General features: G+C 54.8%; 1 protein-coding gene across 10 annotated transcripts in view; it reads right to left on the bottom strand.

Moving 5' to 3' along the window:
- Pla2g6 (phospholipase A2 group VI) overlaps positions 1–20,784 on the bottom strand; it is a 49,208-nt gene extending 28,424 nt beyond the window's left edge. For 5 of the 10 annotated variants that reach the window (XM_063243734.1, XM_063243738.1, XM_063243739.1 and 2 more), the window contains exons 1-4: positions 20,555–20,712; positions 8,510–8,879; positions 2,634–2,849; positions 1,331–1,514 (exon numbers count right to left, since the gene is read on the bottom strand). In XM_063243734.1, coding sequence (XP_063099804.1) covers positions 1,331–1,514; positions 2,634–2,849; positions 8,510–8,709 — 600 coding nt within the window. In that variant the 5' untranslated portion in view covers positions 8,710–8,879; positions 20,555–20,712. Of the gene's footprint in view, positions 1–1,330; positions 1,515–2,633; positions 2,850–8,509; positions 8,880–10,529; positions 11,893–11,994; positions 13,115–20,069; positions 20,527–20,554 lie in introns of those variants that run through there. The other 5 variants (XM_023565330.2, XM_063243740.1, XM_063243737.1 and 2 more) reach the window with 5 other exon arrangements.
- Between the last annotated feature and the right edge of the window lie 223 nt (positions 20,785–21,007).

Raw genomic sequence — 21,007 nt, 5'->3', positions numbered from 1 at the left:
TGAGGTCAGCCTGGGCTACACAGTATACGCAAAGCCAGCCTGAACTATACAGAAAGACCTTCAACGAAACAAAAACAACACAGTTGTCCTTGATATCCGCAGACAGGGTCCAGGACACCTCCCACCTCGCAGACACCAAAATCATGGAGGCTCAAGTCCCTCGTATAATCCTATTTGTTTTCTTTGTCCCTTTCATTTTCTTTCTCATCATTTCTTTATGGAGACTCAATGAATTTTCCAGGCTGGCCTCAAACTCAAGATCCTCCTGCCTCAGCCTCCCAAGGAGGTGGACAGCAGATGCAGCCGCCGCCCCCACTCCCGTGTACTGCACGTATGCTAGAGTCCCGACGACAACACAGTCATTCTGGGAATCGCGCCACACTGTGCTGCTCAGGGATCATGACTAGGCACAATACGCCTGTGTGCGCTCAGTACAGGGAGCTTCTTTCCGAAGTATTTTCTGTGCTCTGTTGATTGCTCCGTGGGTGAGGAACCCACCTGTACCAGGACCGTGAAGAGAGCGGGAGTTTTTATTTTCTCACGCTGGGCTGAGTGCTGAGGTTAACTGCAACCACTGGGTGCCTGTGGCCGCAGGGCCTCCACCTGCAGGCAGGCCAGGGACACAACAGGAGGTAAGGGACTGTTGCCTAACCTGAACACCAGGGCCGGGCACCTCCACAGCTTTGCGGATCTTGATGGGCACATTTCTGACCTTGGCTGAACCTCAGTTTCCCTGGTGAGGACAATGTGCCCAGCCCAGGGGCCGTTCTGGGTTTACTATGTCACAGGTCACTCCAACACTCCCACCTAGTGGTGCTGGACCTGGGACAGCCAGTAAGCGGGGAGCACCACCCCGACTCAGGAGAGTCTGGAGCCCAGCCTGCCCTGGCGGGTGGAGAACATCGTTTCCTGGGGCACCAAGCATAACACAAGGATCCTCAGTTCCTAGAATAACCCTGACATCTGGGCAGAGATGAGGACGTAGGCTTCCAAAGGACCTGCTTGTTCAGACAGCAAAAGCTGCCCCGGTATCCTGCATCTCCTCTCAACCTGACACATAGAGCACCCCTAATAAAACCACTCCACTCACCCGCCCGGAACTCTGTCAAGTGAAACAATGACCAGAGGATGACCCCGCACAGATGCCTCCAGGGACCGGGGCAGGAGGAGTCAGGGAGAGCTGTGCGCCCTTCGCAGAAGAGCCCAGGCCTCCTGAGACAAGACGCAGCACAGAGGGAGGCCCAAAGTGACAGCGGAGCACAGGGGCGCAAGGAGAACGCTGCACACAGGGAGTGTGGTCAGGGCCAGTCGCCCTGCCCTCCCGGCTCACCTGCAGCACCTGGGAACTGTCACCCAGCACGGCATAGTGGAAGACAGTCTCTCCTTTGTTGTCGGTGACATCCATCTGGGCGTGGCAGAACTGCACCAGCTCCACCAGGATCTCCCCGTCGCCCTTCCGGCAGGCCAGGTGCAGCGGGGTGCAGCCCTCCTCAGTCTCCTTGCTGTTGGCACAGCTGCGGGGGTAGGGAAGGCTCAGGTGACAGGAGTATTAAGGACCCAAGTGCAGAAGAAAGGCTAGCAACTGGGACGTTCTCAGAAGCACGCAGGCAGCGCTCCAAGTCCGGGCTGGTTCAAAGTCGGGGCTGAGTCTTGATCTACGTGCACCTTCTGTGATTTGCTTTGGGGTTACTCTGCGTTGCCCACCGGCAAGAGGTGAGCGCCCAGGGCCACCGGCACGAGGTAGGTGAGGGGGTGACCCAGGAAAGGGTCACAGAAGGCAAGGATTAACCTCTCCAGGCTTCAAGACCTTGTCTGCCATGCCCGCTGTGGCTGCACTAGGACAGGACAGAACCCCGCCATGTCCAGTGTCTGCTATAAACCGCAAGGTGCGGTGAGGTGTGAGCTCTGGGCCCCACCTTTGAAAGGCAACACCAGATCGGGGTGCTCAGCCCTCTGCAGCTGAGTGACCCCACGTGGGTCCACAGCCTCTCTTCAGGTCCACACTTTACCAGTGCTGGGGGTCCAAATTCATGGTTAGGTGGGAAGCAGCTGCCACACGCCAGGCCCCTGTGAGCACCGGGAAATACTACGGTTCTCCTGACTTGATCTGTTCTATTTTTTTATTTTTTGGAGACAGGGTCTTGCTGCGTAGGTCAGGCTGGCCTGGACTCAGTGTGCAGCCTGGACTGGACTCGAACTCAAAGCAATCCCCCTACTTTGGTCTCCCAAGTGCTCAGATTACAGGCATGTGCCACCATGCCCGGGTCTGGTTCTCCTGACTTTGGTCAGCGGTCTCATGTTCTAACCGAGGGGCCACATGGCTGGCTCCTTTTTTGTTTAAGCCACGGAGCTGGGCAGGCGTGGCAGCGCCCGCCTGTAATCCCAGCATTCTGGGAGGCCTCGGCAGAGGAGTGCAAGATGGAGTCCAGCCTGGGCAGTTCAGCAACTTTGTGAGACCCTGTCTCAAAATTTAAAAAAACAAAAAAGTTTAAAAGGACTGAGGCTGTGGCTCTGTGTGAAGGCCCTGGTTCAATCCCTAGTACTAGAGAGAGAGGGAAAGGGGGAGAGGAAGGGAACTGAGGCGGAGCGGGATGACTCCCCACACCCCACGCTCCAGGCCCCTGCCCGCCCACCTGATGACCCGGCTGTGGTGGAAGCACTCGCGGATGCCCAGCTCCACAGCCAGGTGCGCCAGGGACCAGCTCGGGTGGCTGCGGATGAGGTCGCAGAGGTGCTGCAGGACCTCGACGTGCAGGACTTGCGTGGAGCTCTCGTAGAAGGGCGGCAGCAGGGAGGCAAAGCGCTCAAAGTGCACCTGGGCCTCATTCTCCGGCTCCAGCTGGAAGAGTCTGCAGCCGGGACAGACGTGAGCAAGGGGTGAGCCAGGGCCCAAGGCTTCGTCCCAGAGGAGTCTGAAGCCAGCGGTCCCCAACACCCCTGCAGCCTGTGCTGAGCCCGCCACCCCAGCATGCACAGCTCCCCCCAGGTACACACCAGAGGGGCTCCTGCACTTGGAAAGCTCCCCTTTTCCTTCCTTCTCCCCCTTCATTTTCTCTCCTTTTCTTCCTTCCTCCTTTCTCTTTATTTCCTCCACCATGTAGTGTTTTTGTATTTTCTGTAACCGACGCTATCACATCCTCTCTGTGATTAGGTTATCACACCTGAGAGCCCCAACCGCAGATCTCTGGCCGTGTGCACCGTGAGAATTAAGTAAGCACTGTCTTACCTACATGTCAACGTTACAATGTCATGTCAGGGGTGGTAGCTCTGTGGATGAGACTGCAGGACGGAAAGGAGATTACAAGAACAGGGAAAGAGCTAGTTTGTAATAAATAAAAAAGCAGGAGGTAGCCAGATGTGGCAGCCCATTCCTACAATCCCAGACACTTGGGAAGCTGAGGTAGAAGGATCTTAAATTGAATGCTAGCTTGGCCAAAGTAACAAGAATCTGGTTTAAAAGAAAAGTTTTGAAATTCTGTATCATAGTTTTTATTGTTTAAAAAAAAAAGACAGGGTGTAGCTCAGTGGTAGAGTGCTTGCCAACCATGCCAATGCTCTGGGTTCAATGCCCACAAGTACCAAAAAAGCAAAACAAGAAATCACAAAAGATAATAGTGGAGTAGATGACCCCACGCAAGAAGTGAAAACACAGACGATAATCACATGTTGGAAAAGTATTATCCTAAGTGCAAGCACGAGATTCATATAAGTACCACGTGCTAACCGATCGCGTTACTGGAGCTGAAGCGCGAGATTCATAAACCACACGCCTCAGGGTTAAAGGCAAACCGGCAGTGAGAGAGAGCAGGTGAGTGTCTGCAGGTTCAGTCCAGTCCTGAGGGGAAAGCCAGAAGTCAGTGTCTCAGAAAGGTTTTAAAAACTGGCAAACCTTCAGCAAAACCAAATGAGACACATAGAAAACCCCAAGTACCAGCCCTTTAGGTCCCTCATGTATTCCACGGGTTTATGAACAATTGCACACCAGGGAAACTCAGATAAGATGGACAAACTGCCTGAGAACACTAACACTGGTGAGAAGAAACCCCTGATGGGACCGTCTGCCAGACACTGAAGCCATCCTCTAAAACCTCCCATAAAGGCGCTGGCTTCCCAGGCTCACTCACTGATTCTTAGATTTACAAAATAAATAATATCCAGGTTGATTTTCAGAAAGTTGGAGAACGAAGGACTGCTGCTGTGTGTTTAGAAACAGCTCCTTCGTACACAGGACACAAAAACACACTGTAAGGGACAAGGGGCGCTGACCCGACTACATTAAGACCAAGAATGCTGGCTATCGATAGATGCTGTAAGAGAATAAAAAGGCAAATACTGAGCGTAAGGCGGAACGACAAAGAGGTCACACACACACACACACACACACACACACGCACACGCGCACACACACGCACACACACGCGTGCACACACACACGCGCACACGCACACACGCACACGCGGGCTGCTGAGCGATGGCCGCGTTCCGAGAAACACTCCACTGTGCAAACCGCGGGACACTGATACAAACAGGGACAAAGATGGTGTCACTGGGCCGTAAAAGCTTAAAGGACGGTCACTGTGTACACAGTCCAGCTTGGGCTGCAAGCTGAGCGCGGTCACAGAACAGACTCCTCCTGTGAGGACTGCGACTCACGCAGCAGCAAACAGGGGCACACACTCTCACCCCAGGAGGCCGAGAGGACAGCGGAGGAATTACGACAGCTGATACTGGCCGCGTCTGGAGAGAAAGTGGCGCCAGGAGGGAACTTTCAAGTTTGTTTTTAAGAGAAAGGAGCACATCTGACAGCAATGAAGACCCCTTTGCCGCAGGGCAGAATACCGCAGACCGGGGGCCTGTAACACAGGTAACGGGTGAGGGCGGGTGGCACCACGGGTGACCTGAGGGCCAGGACTGAGGCAAAGGGATCCTGGGTCCCTCCCAGCACCAGGGGAGAAAGGCTGCAGCTAAGAGGGCAGGGTCCTGGGGCAGCGGGGACAGGTCACAGAGGGACTGGAGGGGGCCTGGGGCGGCCGAGCACCCCAACACAGGGGCGACTTCTCTTCTTCCAGAGCACAGCCCCGAGCCAGAGCTGCCCAGAGGCCTCCACCTGGTGGGGCTGGAGCGGGAGGCCTGTGGCTAAGCTAGCGTGCTTGCAAAGCTCTTGAACTTGCAGCAAAGGGTGAAAGGCATGTGGCAAAGGACAGATCCCTTGGGACTCCCATAGGGGTCTTGGATCAAAAATGATGTCACACGCCCATAATCCCAGCACTTGGGAGGCTGAGGCAACAGGTTTGCCATCAGTTCAGGGCCAGCCTAGGCTACATAGTGAGCTCAAGGCCAGCCTAAGCTACACAAGACCTGTTCTCAAAAAGAGAGAGAGAGAGAGAGAGAGAGAGAGAGAGAGAGAGAGAGAGAAGACCCCGAGCCACCAGGCTAGAGGAGTGTCTCCTGCCCACACGGGGCTTCCCGACAGGTGTCCAGCGCACCACCTCTCTGTCCCTCTGCACCTTGCTGGGCCGGGCCCTCTCCTGTAGAACCCTTCCTCTCCACCATCTTCCACAGGACAGCTCCCCCAGCCCTGTCAAGCACCTTCCCTGAGGGGATGTGGATGCATCAGCCAGCCAGGGAGTGTGCAGTGCGGGCACTGGGAACATGGGAGGGACAGAGCCCGGGCCCTTGTGGGGAGGCGATGTGCGCACAGACACATAGTGACAGCAGAGTTTCACAAGGCCCTGGGCAGCACCTGTCTCTGGCTGTGGGTCCGGAACCGCCTTTCACTGGCTGCAGCGACACCTGCTGTCTCTCACTCTGCTCGGATGGTGGAGTGGTCCCTGAGGCCCGTGGCCAGTCACAAGCCATCTGAGCTTTCCTAACAACCGGCTCTATGGCACAGTCCTGGCCACAGAACCCCAAGGGACATGAAGGGCATGCACCCCACATGGGTGGGCCACCTTTTCTGCCACACCTGGCCCCAAGTCTGCCGAGACACCAGTGAGGGGCTGCCGGGGCCATCAAAGCTCACGTGTGGCAGTAAATGTCAGCAGTCAGTGATTACAGAGGCATCCATGGCATCTGCAGGGACACAGCAAGGCAAGCCTGTCCGGAGCTCACACAGGAAGAGCCAGGACTGGCAGCATATGTCAGGCAGGATCAGGGCCCGCCCGGCTTGTCACCTGCAAGGGGGCCCTGGGGTAAGAAAAGCGGGTGTTTCTTAAGCCAGGTGGTAGGACAAAGGGACTGTGCTTCTGACCAGCTGTGTGACCCCGGAGAAGCCTTTTAGCCTGCATCCCCGCATCTGTAAGAGGGGTCAGTCAGTAACACCCCTCCTGCCAGGGCCACAGGAGGGCACAGTGAGCCAATGCATGTGACAGTTCCCGGTACGCCTCGGGCACTAATGAAACAGATACCCTGGACGATGCCAATGTCACCATCTGTGTCTACGGGAGAAGGTAGGGGCTCCAAGCACTCCAGGACAAAGCCCAAGGACTCAGCTGGCCCTCACTCCATCTGACAAGGGGCCAGAGGCATCTAAATGGTAAACCCACCCTGGGAAGAGGAGGCCCAGCAGACCTGGCACCTCTCACAAACCGCAGGGTGTCCAGAGGAGTCGCTTGGTCCCTGCAGTGTTCATGTGGGGTCCCCTGTGTGGCAGTATTAAGAGATGGCACAAGCTTAAAGAGTGGGAGTGATAAGCCAAGGGGTTGTGCCCGTGGAAGGGATCTATGCTGGTCTTGCAGTTACTCTCTCTGGAAGAAGTTGAAGCCCCTGAAATCCTAGCACTTGGTAGGCTGAGGCAGGAGGATCACTGCAAATCTAAGGCCACCCTGGGTTACACAGTGAGTTCAAGTCCAGCTTGGACTATATAGTCTGACTCAACAAATAAAAATATAAAATAAAAAGAGCAGGATATAAGTCTCTCCCTACTCCGTGCTTCCTGTTTCACTCTGTGATTCCCATGCATTCCTATCAGGAGTCCACAAAGGGGCCCTCCCAGGGGCCAATGAATGGGGTTGCCCAATCTTAGATTTTTTTTTTAAAATCAGTACCAGGGATCGAACTCACTTGCAAGGCAGGTGCTTATGCCACTGAGCTGAATCCCCAGCCCCCCAATCTTAGATTTTTAGCCTCTGAAAAGTCTGTCTTTTAACTGTGAGCTGAACAAACCTACTTTCTTTGTAAGTACCCAGCTTCAGGCACTTTGTTACAGCAACAGAAAAAGCCCTGATCACCCCCTGGATGAGAACCCTGGGGTCCCTCTGTGTGCCTGGCCCCTGCTCTCCGGCTATGGCTGCCCACAATCCCCACTTCTGGTCACACCTCTCAGCCCTGGCACTGCTGTTTCTGCAGCTCTCCATGATCTTCCCTCCTGCAGCCCAGCCACTGTGGTCCACCTCTGTCTTCCAGCCTCCCAGCTCACCCTAACGTCCTGAACCCCACAGTCACGCACTGCTCTGGGAGAGGACTGAGCGGGAACCCCGTATTCACTCACTCTACGCGCACACTCAAAAGCAGGGCTGAGCGTCCTGCCCTAGCGAGCCGGGCCTTCCCAGCAGCCTGCAGCTGTACAGCCCGCTCTGGTGCTGAAGCTGGCGTCTGCGGCGGCTGCTGTGCTGCGCCCTTAGCCCGAGCGCCCGCTCTGGGAGCCTGGCTCAGCCTCCCTGGGGCAGGTCCTGAGATCCCACCTGACTGGGCCATGACACCTGGCTTGCTCTTCTGGTGGCCGGCCCCTGCCACCTCCTGAGACTTGTGCTGTCATGTGTCCTTGATCAGAATGATCCCAACTGTGTTCCCCTGTGCACCCCCCCCCCACCGTGACCTCCACAGGGCTAGGCCAACCCGCCCGTGCTGTCCCACCAGGCAACTCCTTGCCATTCTTCCAGAGTGGCCCGTGGTTCTGGCTAGCCCACTGGGAAGTGACCACTTCCTGTGTCCCTGCCCCTCGGCATCTCGGAGGGGGTTAGAAAGGCTGTGAGTAGGTGGCCCTCCTCACAGTCTGCATGTTCCTTAAAGACACAGTCCATGTCTGTCACCTCCAGACCAGCCGGGTCTGGGCCCTGGCCTGGGACTCCTGAGTCTGCTCAATGGATGGAGGACAGGACGGCCAGTGGACAGCCACGAAACAAAAGGAACATCAGTATGCACCCTCCTTCCACACTGGCTACAACCCCACTGGGCCCTGCACTGCCGCCCTGGCTATGCCGTCCCTTTTCCCAGGCAGCCCTGGGGCTGGCAGAGCCCTCGGCCCTGCCCTGACCCCTGCCCTGCCCTGCCAGTTCTGGGGTCAGGGCCCAGGAAGACATTCAAGCCTTCCCAGACCCGGGCGCAGGCCACCGCAGCAGGCCTCGCCTGACTGGTCCTCCTCGGTCTCCCTCCGCCCCACCTCTGTCTACTCGGGAACGACACAGACCCTCCCTGCATCCCTCCTCCCCAAACAGACCCCTGGAAGAGCTGCTTCCCCACCACCCCAGCTCCAGCATGGAGTCAAAGGAGAGGCGCGGCTGTCACCCACCGGAAGCCGCTCTGAGAGTTCCTGGGGTTGACCAGGATGCAGTCCAAGGTGCGGCTGGAAGCGCTGTGGAACAGGACCAGCTGCCCTTCCTCCCGAATCCGGCCACTCGAGGAATAGTCGCTCATGGCCACCTCCTTCACACGGAATGGGTTCGAGAACAAGGTGGTGACACCGCTGACCAGGCGGCCGAAGAACTGCATCCTCCACAGGAGGCCAGGAGGCCGCGAGGCCTCACCGCCTGAGCCTGCAGTCTAGAAGAAAACTCGGTTTCCAGTCAGCTGGCCTGCATCTCTCGCGCCTGTCTTGCCATGTACAGCTGTGTTCCGCATGAGCACCCGGCCACTCGCCCTGGATCCTGACCCTGCAGGCCCTGAAAAGGAGGGAGAGAGAGACACCAGCATTAAAGGTCTCAGGGAAAGCTCCAGAGCCCTCAGCTAGGCTGGGGACCCAGGAGAAGGGTGCCCTTCACTGCCCAGCATCCTAGGCAGGGACTCAGTTTCCCCATCAGTGACAGCTGGTATCGAGAAGGTTGGGGGTGCGCTTACCACCAAAGCCCCAGAGACAACCCTAAGCAACCGAAGAGCTGGGTCATTTCAAGTGCACAAGCAAATCAGTGCCCCCTCTTTACTAGGCACTGAAAAGGGACCAGAGTCCATCACGGTCCCCCATCAGTGGGAGGGACAGCAAGTGTGTGCCGTGCCCCTCTGTCCCCCACTGTGCCTGGTTCCCAAGGAGCCTGAGCCCAGCCATCCCTTGGAAATGCAGGTGAGCATGAGGACTCAGGCACATTGACCTGCGTGTGTGCGCTGGGGCACCCGGCAATTCAGAGTCAGTGTTTCTGCAGAGGAAGAGCATGGTCTGCATGACAAAACTGAGTATCCTGTTACTTGCTGGGTCCCCAGAAAACACTGCCAGCCAGCCATGGTGGCACACGACCTGCAGTCCCAGCACTCCGGAGACTGAGACAGGAGGATCGCTACGCATGCAAGGCCAACTGGGCTACGAAGTAAGTTCAAGCACGAACTACACCCTGTCTCAAAAGGACCAAAATAGAAAAGAAAGAATGCACACTGCCTTCTTAAGGTACTGTCATCAAATCCTGGCAATAATCCCTGCTTCTGTGCCACAATGTCACCTGCTGAAAGAGGAATGCAGCAGTGTGGAGGCCTCAGGGACAGTGGCTCTGCAGACACCAGTTCACAGCCTCGCCCTGCCCCAGCCCACGGAGGAGCCGGGGGGACAGAAGAGAGACAAAAACCAAGAGGCCCTGCACCTCCTAATGGGAGTGGGGAGTCACTCACCCACAGCAGCCCTTAGCCAAAGTGTTCTTAAGGTTTCCGTGGCTACAGTCTGAAAATGTGACAGGGAGACCTCCAGAAATAAATGACGGAAGATATGAACTGTACTCCTGACAGCACCCCTGCGTCCCCCTCCTCCGTCCTCCTGTCTCCTGACTCGCTCTGCGGCCAGTCTGCTGTCACTCAGTGGCCAGGTCGCCCATCACGCTGCTGCACGGCTGCTGTCTGGGTGAGTTAACAACGGCCTCAGAGCATGAGGGCGACAGTGCTGGCGATTCCAACACACCTCAGTCCAGGTACCACCCCAGGGTCCAGGCACCCACCGGGGATGCAGACCCCTGCGGATAAGGGGAGACTGCTAGGATTAGGCCGGGAGACATTTACTGACTACCACTGTGGCTCAGATCTGAAATGTCCCCCAAAAGCCTCAAGCGTGTGGGAGGTGACGGCACCGTGGGTGGCTCTACCCATCGCAGGGTTCCCGGGGTGAGCCAGTTCACGGCCGCGTGTGCCAAGGGTCACTGGAGTGGGACCCGGGAGGGTGGATTCACGTCCCTGGCTCCCCCGGCTGCCACAGGCTGAGCTCTTCTCCCCACCCCACGCCCTGCCGACGCCATTTCTAGCACACAACCTCTCCTCCTCTACGATGCGGGTCTCAGCAATGGGAAAGCAAGGAAGGCAGCCATTGCCACGCAGTAGGTCCAGGGCCGAGGCGCACTTACACAAAACCACGTGAGGCCCAGGCGCTGAGGGTGCAGGACAGGTCTGGAGGCACCCAGGCTCAGGTCCCAGCCTCACCACAGCCCCGAGTGACTGCAGGCGAGGTACTTCAGCTCCGTGTGTTTCCTCATCTGTAACCTAGTCACGGCACCTGGCGGACGGTGACTGCTCAGTAAACAGCCGGCTGGGCCCGGATCACCTCCTTTTACAGGTAAAAGGAAACTGAGACTTGCAGGTCTGAAAAAATTCTAAGAAGCTCTGTGACGTCAATCCTCGTGATTGCTGGTAAGACACGGTACAAGGACACCGTAAGCCTGGGTGTTCTGCTTAAAGGAGGAGAAATAAGCAGAGCAAGGATTGAATGCAAATGTGTCTGTTTCCTGCTTTCTTCCGCACCTGGGGCTCGGAGAACAGAACATCGAGGGGCCAAAGAAGGGACCCCAAGGGTGGGACCTGGCCCCGAAACACAGCACGAGCTGCACCCTGCTAACCAGGGGAAGTCCGAGGCTCTACACACCTTTACCCAGAGACACTGCTGCTCCTGAGAAGCTGCGACAGTGGCAAAGGTGACCACCCAGGAAAAGCTCAAGGGGCCACATCACACTTCTGCAAGCAACGATGACAGCCCAGGCTGTCCCTGCGGTCTCATCTGTCCTCAGAGCCCAGCGCCGACTTCACAGCTGTCAGGAAAACCACACCAACGAACATCGAACATCGCGCCTGCCCACGGCCACACAGCCACCTGATGTGGGGACCTTACCCTTCCTCAGCCTGTTTGTCTGGAGACCCCTGTCTGCTCTCAAGTCCAATGAGGCCCTGGCGCCCAGCTCCAGCACCAAGAAACAAACCAAACAAACAGAACAGAAACTGCCTCCCCTCTGCCCTGCTTCGTAACAATCATCACACCAAACATTGCTGGCCCCTCCTGTGCCCTGGCACTGTCCTCAGAGCTCGGCAGGTGTTCACCATGATATCCCCACATCAAAGCCACCCTACAAGGTACCCACCACCACGTCCCTCACTTCATACCCAGGAAACCAAACAACAGAGAGGGAAAGCGACATGGCCATGGCCACTGGGGAGGGGGAGGAGCCAGGATGTGCCAGCCCAGGAGTCTGAGCTCCCTTCCGCTGCCGCTGCCGAGGCTTCTCACCTCTGTGCCCCACCCCCACCCCAGGCACAAGGCAGAGTAAATATAACACATGCAAAAAAAAAAATAATAATACTGGTAAGAAAACATACCACTAGACTAAATACTGAGTATTAGGTTCATGGGCTATGTTTTTGCCTTTCTGCATTTTCCAAATTGTATGCAATGGGAGTAGAGTCGAAGGCTGAGCCCCAGGTACCCATCGGGAGCTGGTAAATGGCTTCAGAGATCAGCCAGGCACCTGCAGCAGCTCCAAGGAAGGACATTCCAGGCATCGGGCACCCAGAAGCCCCCTTAGGTTGAAGGAGGAAACTTACCGCGGAGTCCAGCTGCCTCATAGAAAGATGCCTGCTCCCAGGGAAGCCCCTCCTTGCGTCCCTGCCCATGGCCCAGCACCAGCCCACTGGGACACGGCAGAGCGGGCACAGAAGGACAGCGCTGGCACAGAGTGAGGGTTGGAGAGGGGATAAAATGATGCAAGGCAGGGACGGGCCCAGGATGCTGTCCCACTGTGGCACATGAACACCGCTGTCCCCAGGGGAAGAAAGGAAATGGAAATCATGGGCCACATCCTGGAACAGGCTCAGCAGGGCAGCAAGAGAGGAGGAAGGGCGAGCGCGTGCCACCTCCTGCCCCCGACCTCAGAGCTCAGAGCCAGGTTACCTGCTGCCAGCAGCAGGGTGGGACCATACCAGGAAGCAAGCTGCCACTCAGTGCTGCTGGGCCCTCCACTGGACGCGCTCCCCACACAGCCTCCCACCCGGCTGTGTCGGTCAGTGTTGCCACTGATAGACAGCAAAGCTGATCATGAGCTTACTCGGCTCACGCCTTCAGAAGTTTCAGTGCGTGGTCAGCCGGGTCCAAGGCAGAGACAGCATGGGGGAAGGGCGTGATGCAGAAACTGCTTAGTTCATGGCAGTCAAAAAGCAGAGCAGATTGGAAAGAGTGCCCCATGTCCCCACTCTCTGGACAATCACGCTTAACTGCCACATTCCATTTCTTACCCACTCAGATGCCCCAACACCTCTCTTTACACCACACTTAATCTCCTAACACAGACAACAACAAGGTCAAACAAACACCTAACATGATGCAAACATCCTGCACACAACCAAAAATGCACCAATCTCTTCTCCAAAGCCTACACAGTCTCACCAATTTGTAAAACCAATCTGTAAAACTCAAATTGGTTTGAGTTTTACAATTTGTAAAACTCAAATTGGTTTGGTCTGAGCTGGGTGCAGTGGTGCATGCCTGTGATTCCAGTACCTGGCAGGCTGAGGCAGGAGGACAGCCATGAGCTCGAGGTAAGCCTGGGCTACAGAAGCAAGTTCAAGGCCTGAACTACACAGCCAGAGCCTGTCTCAAAACAAAGCAACAAAGTAACTCAAAGTTTCTTCTGAGACTCAAGGCAAACTCTTAGCTGTGAATGCCTACAGAAATCAAAGCACAAGTTATACTACACCAAGATCCAGTGGCACAGGGTCATCATTGCCATTTCCAAAGGAAGGAACAGTAGGAAAGAAAAGAATGGGGAGCAAAGCAAGGCGGACCCAGCAGGACGAACATTAAGTCCTGTAGCTCCGTGTCCAGCACCCAGGGCACATGGAGGCGAGTCACAAAGCGCCTGGGCAGCCCTGCCCCAGGGCTCTCGCTCTACAGCTGGCTCCATTTGCTCCCTGTAGCTTTCCCCGGCAGATGTCCCACATTCCTGACATCTCCAGGTTCCTGGGATCCCCACCTTTGGTTTTATGCCCACACTTTCTTTCTTTCTTTCTTTTTTTTTTTTTATTCCCACACTTTCACACACTGCTCTCTCGTGGGCAAACTGCCTGGCCACCCAGGACTGTCCTTTGAAATCTGGGTGGAAGCCTCCATAAGCCCATGACTCTTGCATCCTGTGTGTCTGAAAAACTGACATCCTGTTGCCAACATCTCCTGCCAGTGTGAGCAGCAGCTTAGACCATGACCTCAGCAGCCTGAGCACCTCGGTGACTCAGCACAGTGAAAATAATCCTAAGGAACGGATTCCCTGGGTAGCCTTCCTAAAGCAGGATTCCCGGGGACCATCTTCTCAAAAAGAAAGTTTACACTTTTTCACCCTTGAGCCTACAATGGGTAGATGCTTGCTGATTCCTCAAGGTGTGTTTTTCTGGTTGTTGTTGTTGTTGTTGTTTTTGGTACCAGGGTCAAACTCACAACCTTGCACTTGCCAGGCAGGCGCTTATGCACTGAGCTAAAATCCCTGGCCCCAAGGTATGTTTCTTAGTGTTCCACTTCAAATTACCTGGTGTCTTTTGAATTTCGCCAATCTCTTCAGCAGCCAGATCCTTTGCCACCAACTTTACATGTAGTTCTTCTGGAGCCAAAATTTGAGTTTTACAAATAGTCCCGTTCGGGGCTGGGGATTTAGCTTAGTGGCATAAGCGCCTGCCTTGCAAGCAGGCAGTCGTGAGTTCGATACCTGGTACCGATAAAAAGACAAAAAAAAAAAAAAAAAAAAAAAAAAGTCCCGTTCAGCTTTTTGTTCCTGATTCTCAATGTACGTCTGGCTAAAAGCAGCCACCAGTAACCATGGCATGGCCTCAACACTGGGCTGCCTTGAAGTGTTCTCTCAAGATCCATTAGTCTATTGGCTCTTAAACTCAGCCTCCCACAGTTTCAGCACATAGGCAAAATGCAGACTTTTTTTTTTTTGCTAGAGTAATATGCTGTGTTAGTCATTTCTCTCTCCACTGGGACAAAACCCCCAATACCCACAATCTGAAGGAGGAGTTGTTTATCTTGGCTCATGTTTTAGAAGTTTCAGTCCACGTTCAACAGGCTCAAATATAAAAACTGCATGGTAGAAGGGCCTAACTAGAGGAAAGCTGCTCATGTCACAGCAGCTGGGAAGAATACAGAGAAGACCCAGGAAGGGACATATACCCTTCCAGGTGATACTCTCAGTGTTGTGCCTTTTCCAGCCAGATCCCATCACCCAACAGCAACTTAGCTACAGTACCTCCATGGTCCAATCACCTTTCCAAAGCCCTGCCTAGGAGTGCAGGGGGCTTTGGAGAGAACATCTGGAGAGAACCATAGCACACACGTATCACCTGTAGTCAAATACTCAGTATAGTCCCTGTTCCCATCTGGAATCTTCTGAGCCTGGCATTTACTTTCCATGTTCCTATCAGCACTCTGGTCTTCTAAGCACCCACGAGAATCAGCCACTAAACTCTGCCTACTGCATTCCAGGGCTTCTCTAGCTCCTATCTCTAGCCTTTTCCAACTTCTCCACTAACCAATTCCAAAAGTCTCTGAACCTCATGGTGAGATACAGGCACACCAATGACCCCACTCTCTGGTAGGATTTTCTGCATTGGTCAGCACTCCTATTGCTGGAAAAAATACCTGACCCCTTCAACTTAACCACAGACAGGTTTATTTGGCTCATGGTTTCAGTCCAGTCAGCTGGCTCCAAAGAGAAACATTATGGCGGAAGAGTACAGGGAGCAAAGCTGCTGAGTTTATGGCAGCTGGGAAACAGAGGGCTGCAAAGGGAGCTCCATGATCCAATCACCCCCCCAGGAGTTCCTTCTGTCAGTCAAACTGACAATTTAGCTTAACCACCTAACCCATCTCTCACGCCTTCTGCTTCTTGACCCTCTGACCTTCCATGGTGTAACACCTGATTCCATCTTCTGACAGCTGTCCCCACCTGCTCCCTGCAGGGGCTGGCCCCCTGCTTCATCTGACACAGGACACCTGCTCCTGGCACGTGGAGCTGTATCATGCCGCTTTCTCAAGCCCACAGCAGAAGGACAGAAACCCAAGACCTTCCGTGGTGACAGTGACGTGTCAACTCTGCAGGCGATCTCCAGGCACCAATTTTGTCTCCCCTATGTGAGACCAAGTATGCAGGTTTCTCTCCTCAACTCTGCCCAACCGTCACGTGCAGAGGCCCAGTGCCCCTGTCCAGCAGTTAAGAGAGGACAGACGATGTCTGTGGGCCTGAAGAAATTGAAAGCAGAGTAGGCACTGGCACCCCAACTCAGAGACAGGCCCAAGGTCATGTTTCGAAAACAAATTAAACTGTGACGTGTAGACATCCATTAAAAAAGAAAAATAAATAAAAACTCCGTATTGAGATCAGAACAGAAGCCAACAACCAGCCCACTTCGGTCACGGGATAAAGGTCGCCAAGGAAGCCAAAGCCAGGCTGAGCCCTCTGAGTGTGTAATCCTGAGGGTGGGGAGGCTTTGAAGGAAAAACAGAGTTTGCCAAGGAAGAAGGGGAGGGCCCCCCAGCGAGTAGAGCAGACACGGCTGGCTGCGGAGAGGCGGGCGGACAGCAAGGGCCAGTCTACCTGTAAACTGCAAACATTCTCCTCTGGGCAGGCCACAGGAAGGAGAGAGGCTTGCCAAGGAGAGGCCACGGCCCTGCTGTGGTCAGTGTGAGCGCCAGGATGAGGCAGGCACCCTACCATCTGGCTCCTGGCCGCTCCGGGAAGCAGACGCTCTGTCCCACAGACGGGCCAAGCTGGAGAAGTGTGGGAGAGGGCAGGGAGAAGTGGTCAGTTACGAGGGTGGCAAAGGTCTGAATTCCTGACCACTGGGCAGCTCTCGGACAGGAGAGGGCCCCTTGTCCCTGTCCTCTGCTGGTCACTCATCTGCCAAGGTTGCCAAGCTTGGCGCTTCCCAGCTCCTCCCCTTCAGGTGGTTTCACATGCAAGTACCCTTCCAGAGTAAGGGACCCTTGTTCTGTCCCTAGTCTGTCACACTGGGAATGCCCACCCCATACTGGCCACAGCCTCTGCTCACCCTTTGGGCCCAGCTGCCCTGAGGGTTCCCTGCATGGGACCTGGCCCCAAAACCCTCACAGCTGGCACCATGGCATTTTTGTGCATGCCCCCATGAGGGCCAAGGCCTCACCTAGCCCACCCTGACAGCGCCTTGGAACCCACAGCATGCAATACGCAAAGTGGACAGCGGTCCAGCCCTGCTGACCCTGCCGAGTAAGTCCCCACCCACTCCGGGAAAATTCCAACTCCAGCAAGGAATAAGAGTGGCCATGGGAGGGGCCCAGCCCTCCAGCCATGCGTCCTGGCCTCAGTGCGCCTTGGCTACACTGTCCTGCTCACTGGGGACCGAACCCAGGGCCTTCACTCTGGCTACAGCCCCACCCCTTTTTAACTTTATTCTTTAAAATTTTGAGACAGGGTCTTGCTAAGTCTCTAAATTGCCTCAACTGGGCTCAAATTCACAATCTTCCTGCCTCAGCCTCCCAGAGTGCTGGGGTTACAGGTGTGCACCACTGCCAGGCTCCTCCTCACTTTTTTAACCTGCCTCGAAATACATATCCAGTAAGAGATGTTTCGAGAATGAAAAGGCCCCTTCTTGACCTCCAAGGCTCTGCTCAGGGGTCACCTCCTCCTGAAGCCCTGCCCTGCCCCACCCTGTCCCTCAGTCCCTTTCAGCACCCTATGCCACCCAGAGCACACCCACCTCAGAGGGGTAGTGAGGGTGTCCCTGCATGGCTTTTATTGTTCCCCAAGGACATAGCACCCTGATCCTGGCTCACAGTTGTGTCTGATAAACACTGAATGACAGATTGGATGAGAAGAAATGAATGAACCTCTGTAACGAACCTCTGACACCCCCATGGACAGGGGGTAATGGTGCCACCAGGCCTGACCCCAACCAGCACTGCAGTTCAGGCTCAAACACAGCCCACCCTAACCTAACCACTCTGGGAGCACAGTGGATTGAGAGCCTTCCCAGTGACACCCAGTACCAGGCCAGTCCCTCACCAGGCTCTGCTCTGGGAAGTTCTGCTCACAGCCTGCCAGCTGCTGACAGCTGACCTCCCTCCTGCTCCAGCAGACTCTGGTGCCTCCTCCCTCTGAAGGTGACAGCTGATGGGGGCGGGGGGGTGCGGGACAGCGCCAGTAGCCAGGACCTCATCTCTCAGGCTGGGTCATGCGGGCTTCCGGGAACAGAGAACAGCCCGCAGTGGAAACAGGGCCCCAGAGTCCTGCCACTTGTGACAGGATGTCCCATGACTGGAACAATGGCTGCCGTCCCTGGAGCAGGAAAGAGACGCCCTCCTGAGCAGCTGATGCCGCCTCCCACCCCGCTGGGACACAGTGGGCTGAGGACATGGTCCTGACAGGGCACCAAGCCTGCCATCACCCCAACTTCCTGCCTGCAGCTCTTACTATGGCAAGCTAGCACATGGGTGTGATGCCATGCACATGCCCCGGCCTCTCACAAGGCCACCACCTGCAGTCAGCACAGGGATTCACTTCTGCTGGTGGCACACAGGGAGAGCGAGGCCCTGAGAGGGAAAGAGACATCAAGGATTATCCTACGCCTTTGGTGTGCAACTAAAACCATTACACTGCATTTTCTTTTATCTTTCTTTCTTTTCTTTTTCTTTTCTTTTTTTTTTTTTTTTTTTTTTTTTGTGGTGGTTGTTTTTGAGACAGGGTCTCAGCTGTGTAGCCCAGGCTGGTCTTGAATTCAGGGTGATCCTCCTGCCTTGGCCTCCTAAGTACTGGGATTACAGACCCGGGATTATAGACATGTGCCACTAAGCCTAGCTTGCATTTCCTAAGAGGAAGAGTGGGTGGGGCGGGTTTTAGTGAAGGATGAAATAAGGACCTGGAGGGATCAACCCTGAGTATCTTCAGTGTGAAATGCCTACGGGAGGTGCTCAGTGAGCAGCCCTGTGAGTCTATCATTCAGCGGAAAGGTCAGCACCAAACTGGAGACATAGTTTGAGGGTTGCTGGGCAGGCATGTGAAGCAGTAGTGTCGAGCTTGTCTGCAGGCACAAGGCCCTGGGTCTGACCCTCAGAAAGCACACCGAGCAAAACTGGAGGGTTGTCACAGTTAAGACAGCGCTTAAAGCTGTAAGACTGGGTGAGATAACCGGAAAATGAGGCTGGGAGAGAGGAAGCAGGAGCGGAAGGGAGACGAAGAGGAAGGAGGGAGAGAGAGATTTAAAACAGCCCTACAAAAATCCACTATGACAAATCCAGGTGTGGTAGTGGACACCTGTAACCCCAGCACTTGGGAGGCTGAGGCAGGAGGATGGCCACAAATTCAAGGTCAGCTGGGCTACCTGGTGAGACCCTAGCTCAAAAAACAAAAATAAACAAAACAAAACATAAAAAATTTCTCCTCAGCCTTTTGGCTAAGAACAAGCATAAAAAACACAATACAAAATTTGCTATGGCAGACACTGAACACACACACCAAGAAAGCCACCATTTACCAAGTGAAGCTCTTAATACTCCTTTCTCTACCCATCCTTGCCTACCCCCTCCCTCTCTGCACACCCAGGGCAGGTGCGTGCACACACACACACACACACACACACACACAGCATTTAAATTCCTCCTTCCTCTATTTCTTGGTGACATCATTCTGCTGAGTATACAGGAAATTCCCTTTAGGGACACTTCATCTAACAAGAAAGTGACCCACAAAAGAGGAAAAGTCCCCTGAGCACTAAGGCAACAGTAGCAACCCTTACACAGCAGGACAATCACACAGCCCTGGGGCCACAGCACACGCAAGGTGGTGGTCCTTGACTTGAGACTGAGTTATGCTCTGATAGATACATCAACATTTGAAGATATCACAAACCAAAGATGCATTTCATACCTAACCTATAGAACATCACAACCTCACAACACGGCGCCCTGACCCCTCGGGATCGCACAGCTGACAGGAGCAGCTCGAGACCCTCACCTAGCACTGAGAAGATCAAACCTCTGGAAAAGAACCAAATTCAAAATTCAAAGTATGGTTTCCAATGATGCATATCCCCTCACCCCCTCACCAAATCCAAAAATCAATCAAACCACTATAAAGTGGGAATGAACTCCACTGTATTCAGATTCTGGCTCCAACCTCATCAATGTGACCCCTGGCATCTCATCCACCCTTAGATGGCCATGACACTGACTACAACAAAGCTAGTGACAAATGTCAGTGAGCCAGTTCGTATTTGTTCAATGAATAAATGAATGAATGATAGAGTTACACAGTGAGACCTTGTCACAGACCAAAACAGACCAAAACACCTCTGCCTTTTACATTTAACTATCCAAATGACAGAAACTGAGACGTGAACAGAAAATAGGCTAACTCCAGGAACATCTCAAGGCAGAGGCAATAACAAAACCACTGCATTTTGTCCAAAGGTGGAGTTTCGACGTTGCCAAACTAACCCTAACATCCTGCTGTGCCGGTAAAAGGACAGGTGAGGGAAAGGCCCAGAAGCTTTGGGGAAGCAAAGGTATTTGTTTGGGGTCATGTGCACAGTCCATTGCGAAAATGGGCACAGATCCCAGTCCCCTCCCAGCCCACAACCACGCCCACACCCAGCCATGTGGTTACCAGGGTCACAAGCTCTGTCACTGGCTTCTGTGGGAGCAAAAACTGGACGCAGGATTGAGAGCTGAGACACGGGTGATTAGGATTTGGGGAAGGAGCGAGCATGTGAGGGTAGATGAAATCTAGAGCCACATGAGAGGATAAGTAGGGAATCAGAAACGGGGAACTGGGGAAACAAAAGGAGGAAGCGGGGAATCCAGTGGGAATACACTGAGGAACACTTAGAAGGGCACAGGAAGGAAGTTTGGGACAACCAATGTTTGCAGGGTGAAAATGGAGGGCACTGAGAGATGGGAGCTGACTGCTGGATTCAGGAAGTCAGGGATACCGAGGAGGACAAAAGGATGGCACTGGGGTGCTGGGAAGGGGTCTCTGCGGGGAGCACAGCTGGAGATGAGAGCACATTGGTCATGGGATAGAAGCTGGGGACGTCCGGGACGCAAACCAGGGGCACTCGAGGGTAACATAAGGGTCAGTGGAAGACTGGCCTCCGAGCTGGGCTCACGACGAAGGTCCAAAGGAGTGTCGGAGAGGAGTCAATCCGGTGCGCAGAGATTTGGCGGGCCCCGCCTCCGCAGAGCCTTCACTCACCTCGGCTTACTCAGCACCTCTACTACCCCCTACTTCCGCAAACAAATATGTCCGTGGCCACGTGACATCCCAGCCACCGCTCTCCGCCAATCACCAGAGTCTGTGTCCCCCCACGCCGCGAGCCAGGCGCTAGAGAGCGGACTGGAGGCGGGGCTCTGCCGTCGTGGATAACTGCCCAATGGAAGGGCTTCTGTCAGCGCGGGAGGATGGGTTTTCAACAGCAGCCAATCCTCGGAGGCGGGTGGCGGCCATGTCTGTGTCGGGCGGAAGGTCCTCGTGAGGCTCGTCGACAGACGTGTCGGTCAAGGGCAGGGGCCCTGCCCCACTTTGCCCTACAGTTCCTAAAACCG

The sequence above is a fragment of the Cavia porcellus genome, unplaced genomic scaffold, assembly GCF_034190915.1.
Source record: "Cavia porcellus strain 051 isolate PalLab524CR breed Dunkin Hartley unplaced genomic scaffold, mCavPor4.1 scaffold_40, whole genome shotgun sequence".
Lineage (NCBI taxonomy): Eukaryota > Metazoa > Chordata > Mammalia > Rodentia > Caviidae > Cavia > Cavia porcellus.
Note: the sequence above shows the minus strand (reverse complement) of the source record. Positions and strands in the feature narration are given on the sequence as shown.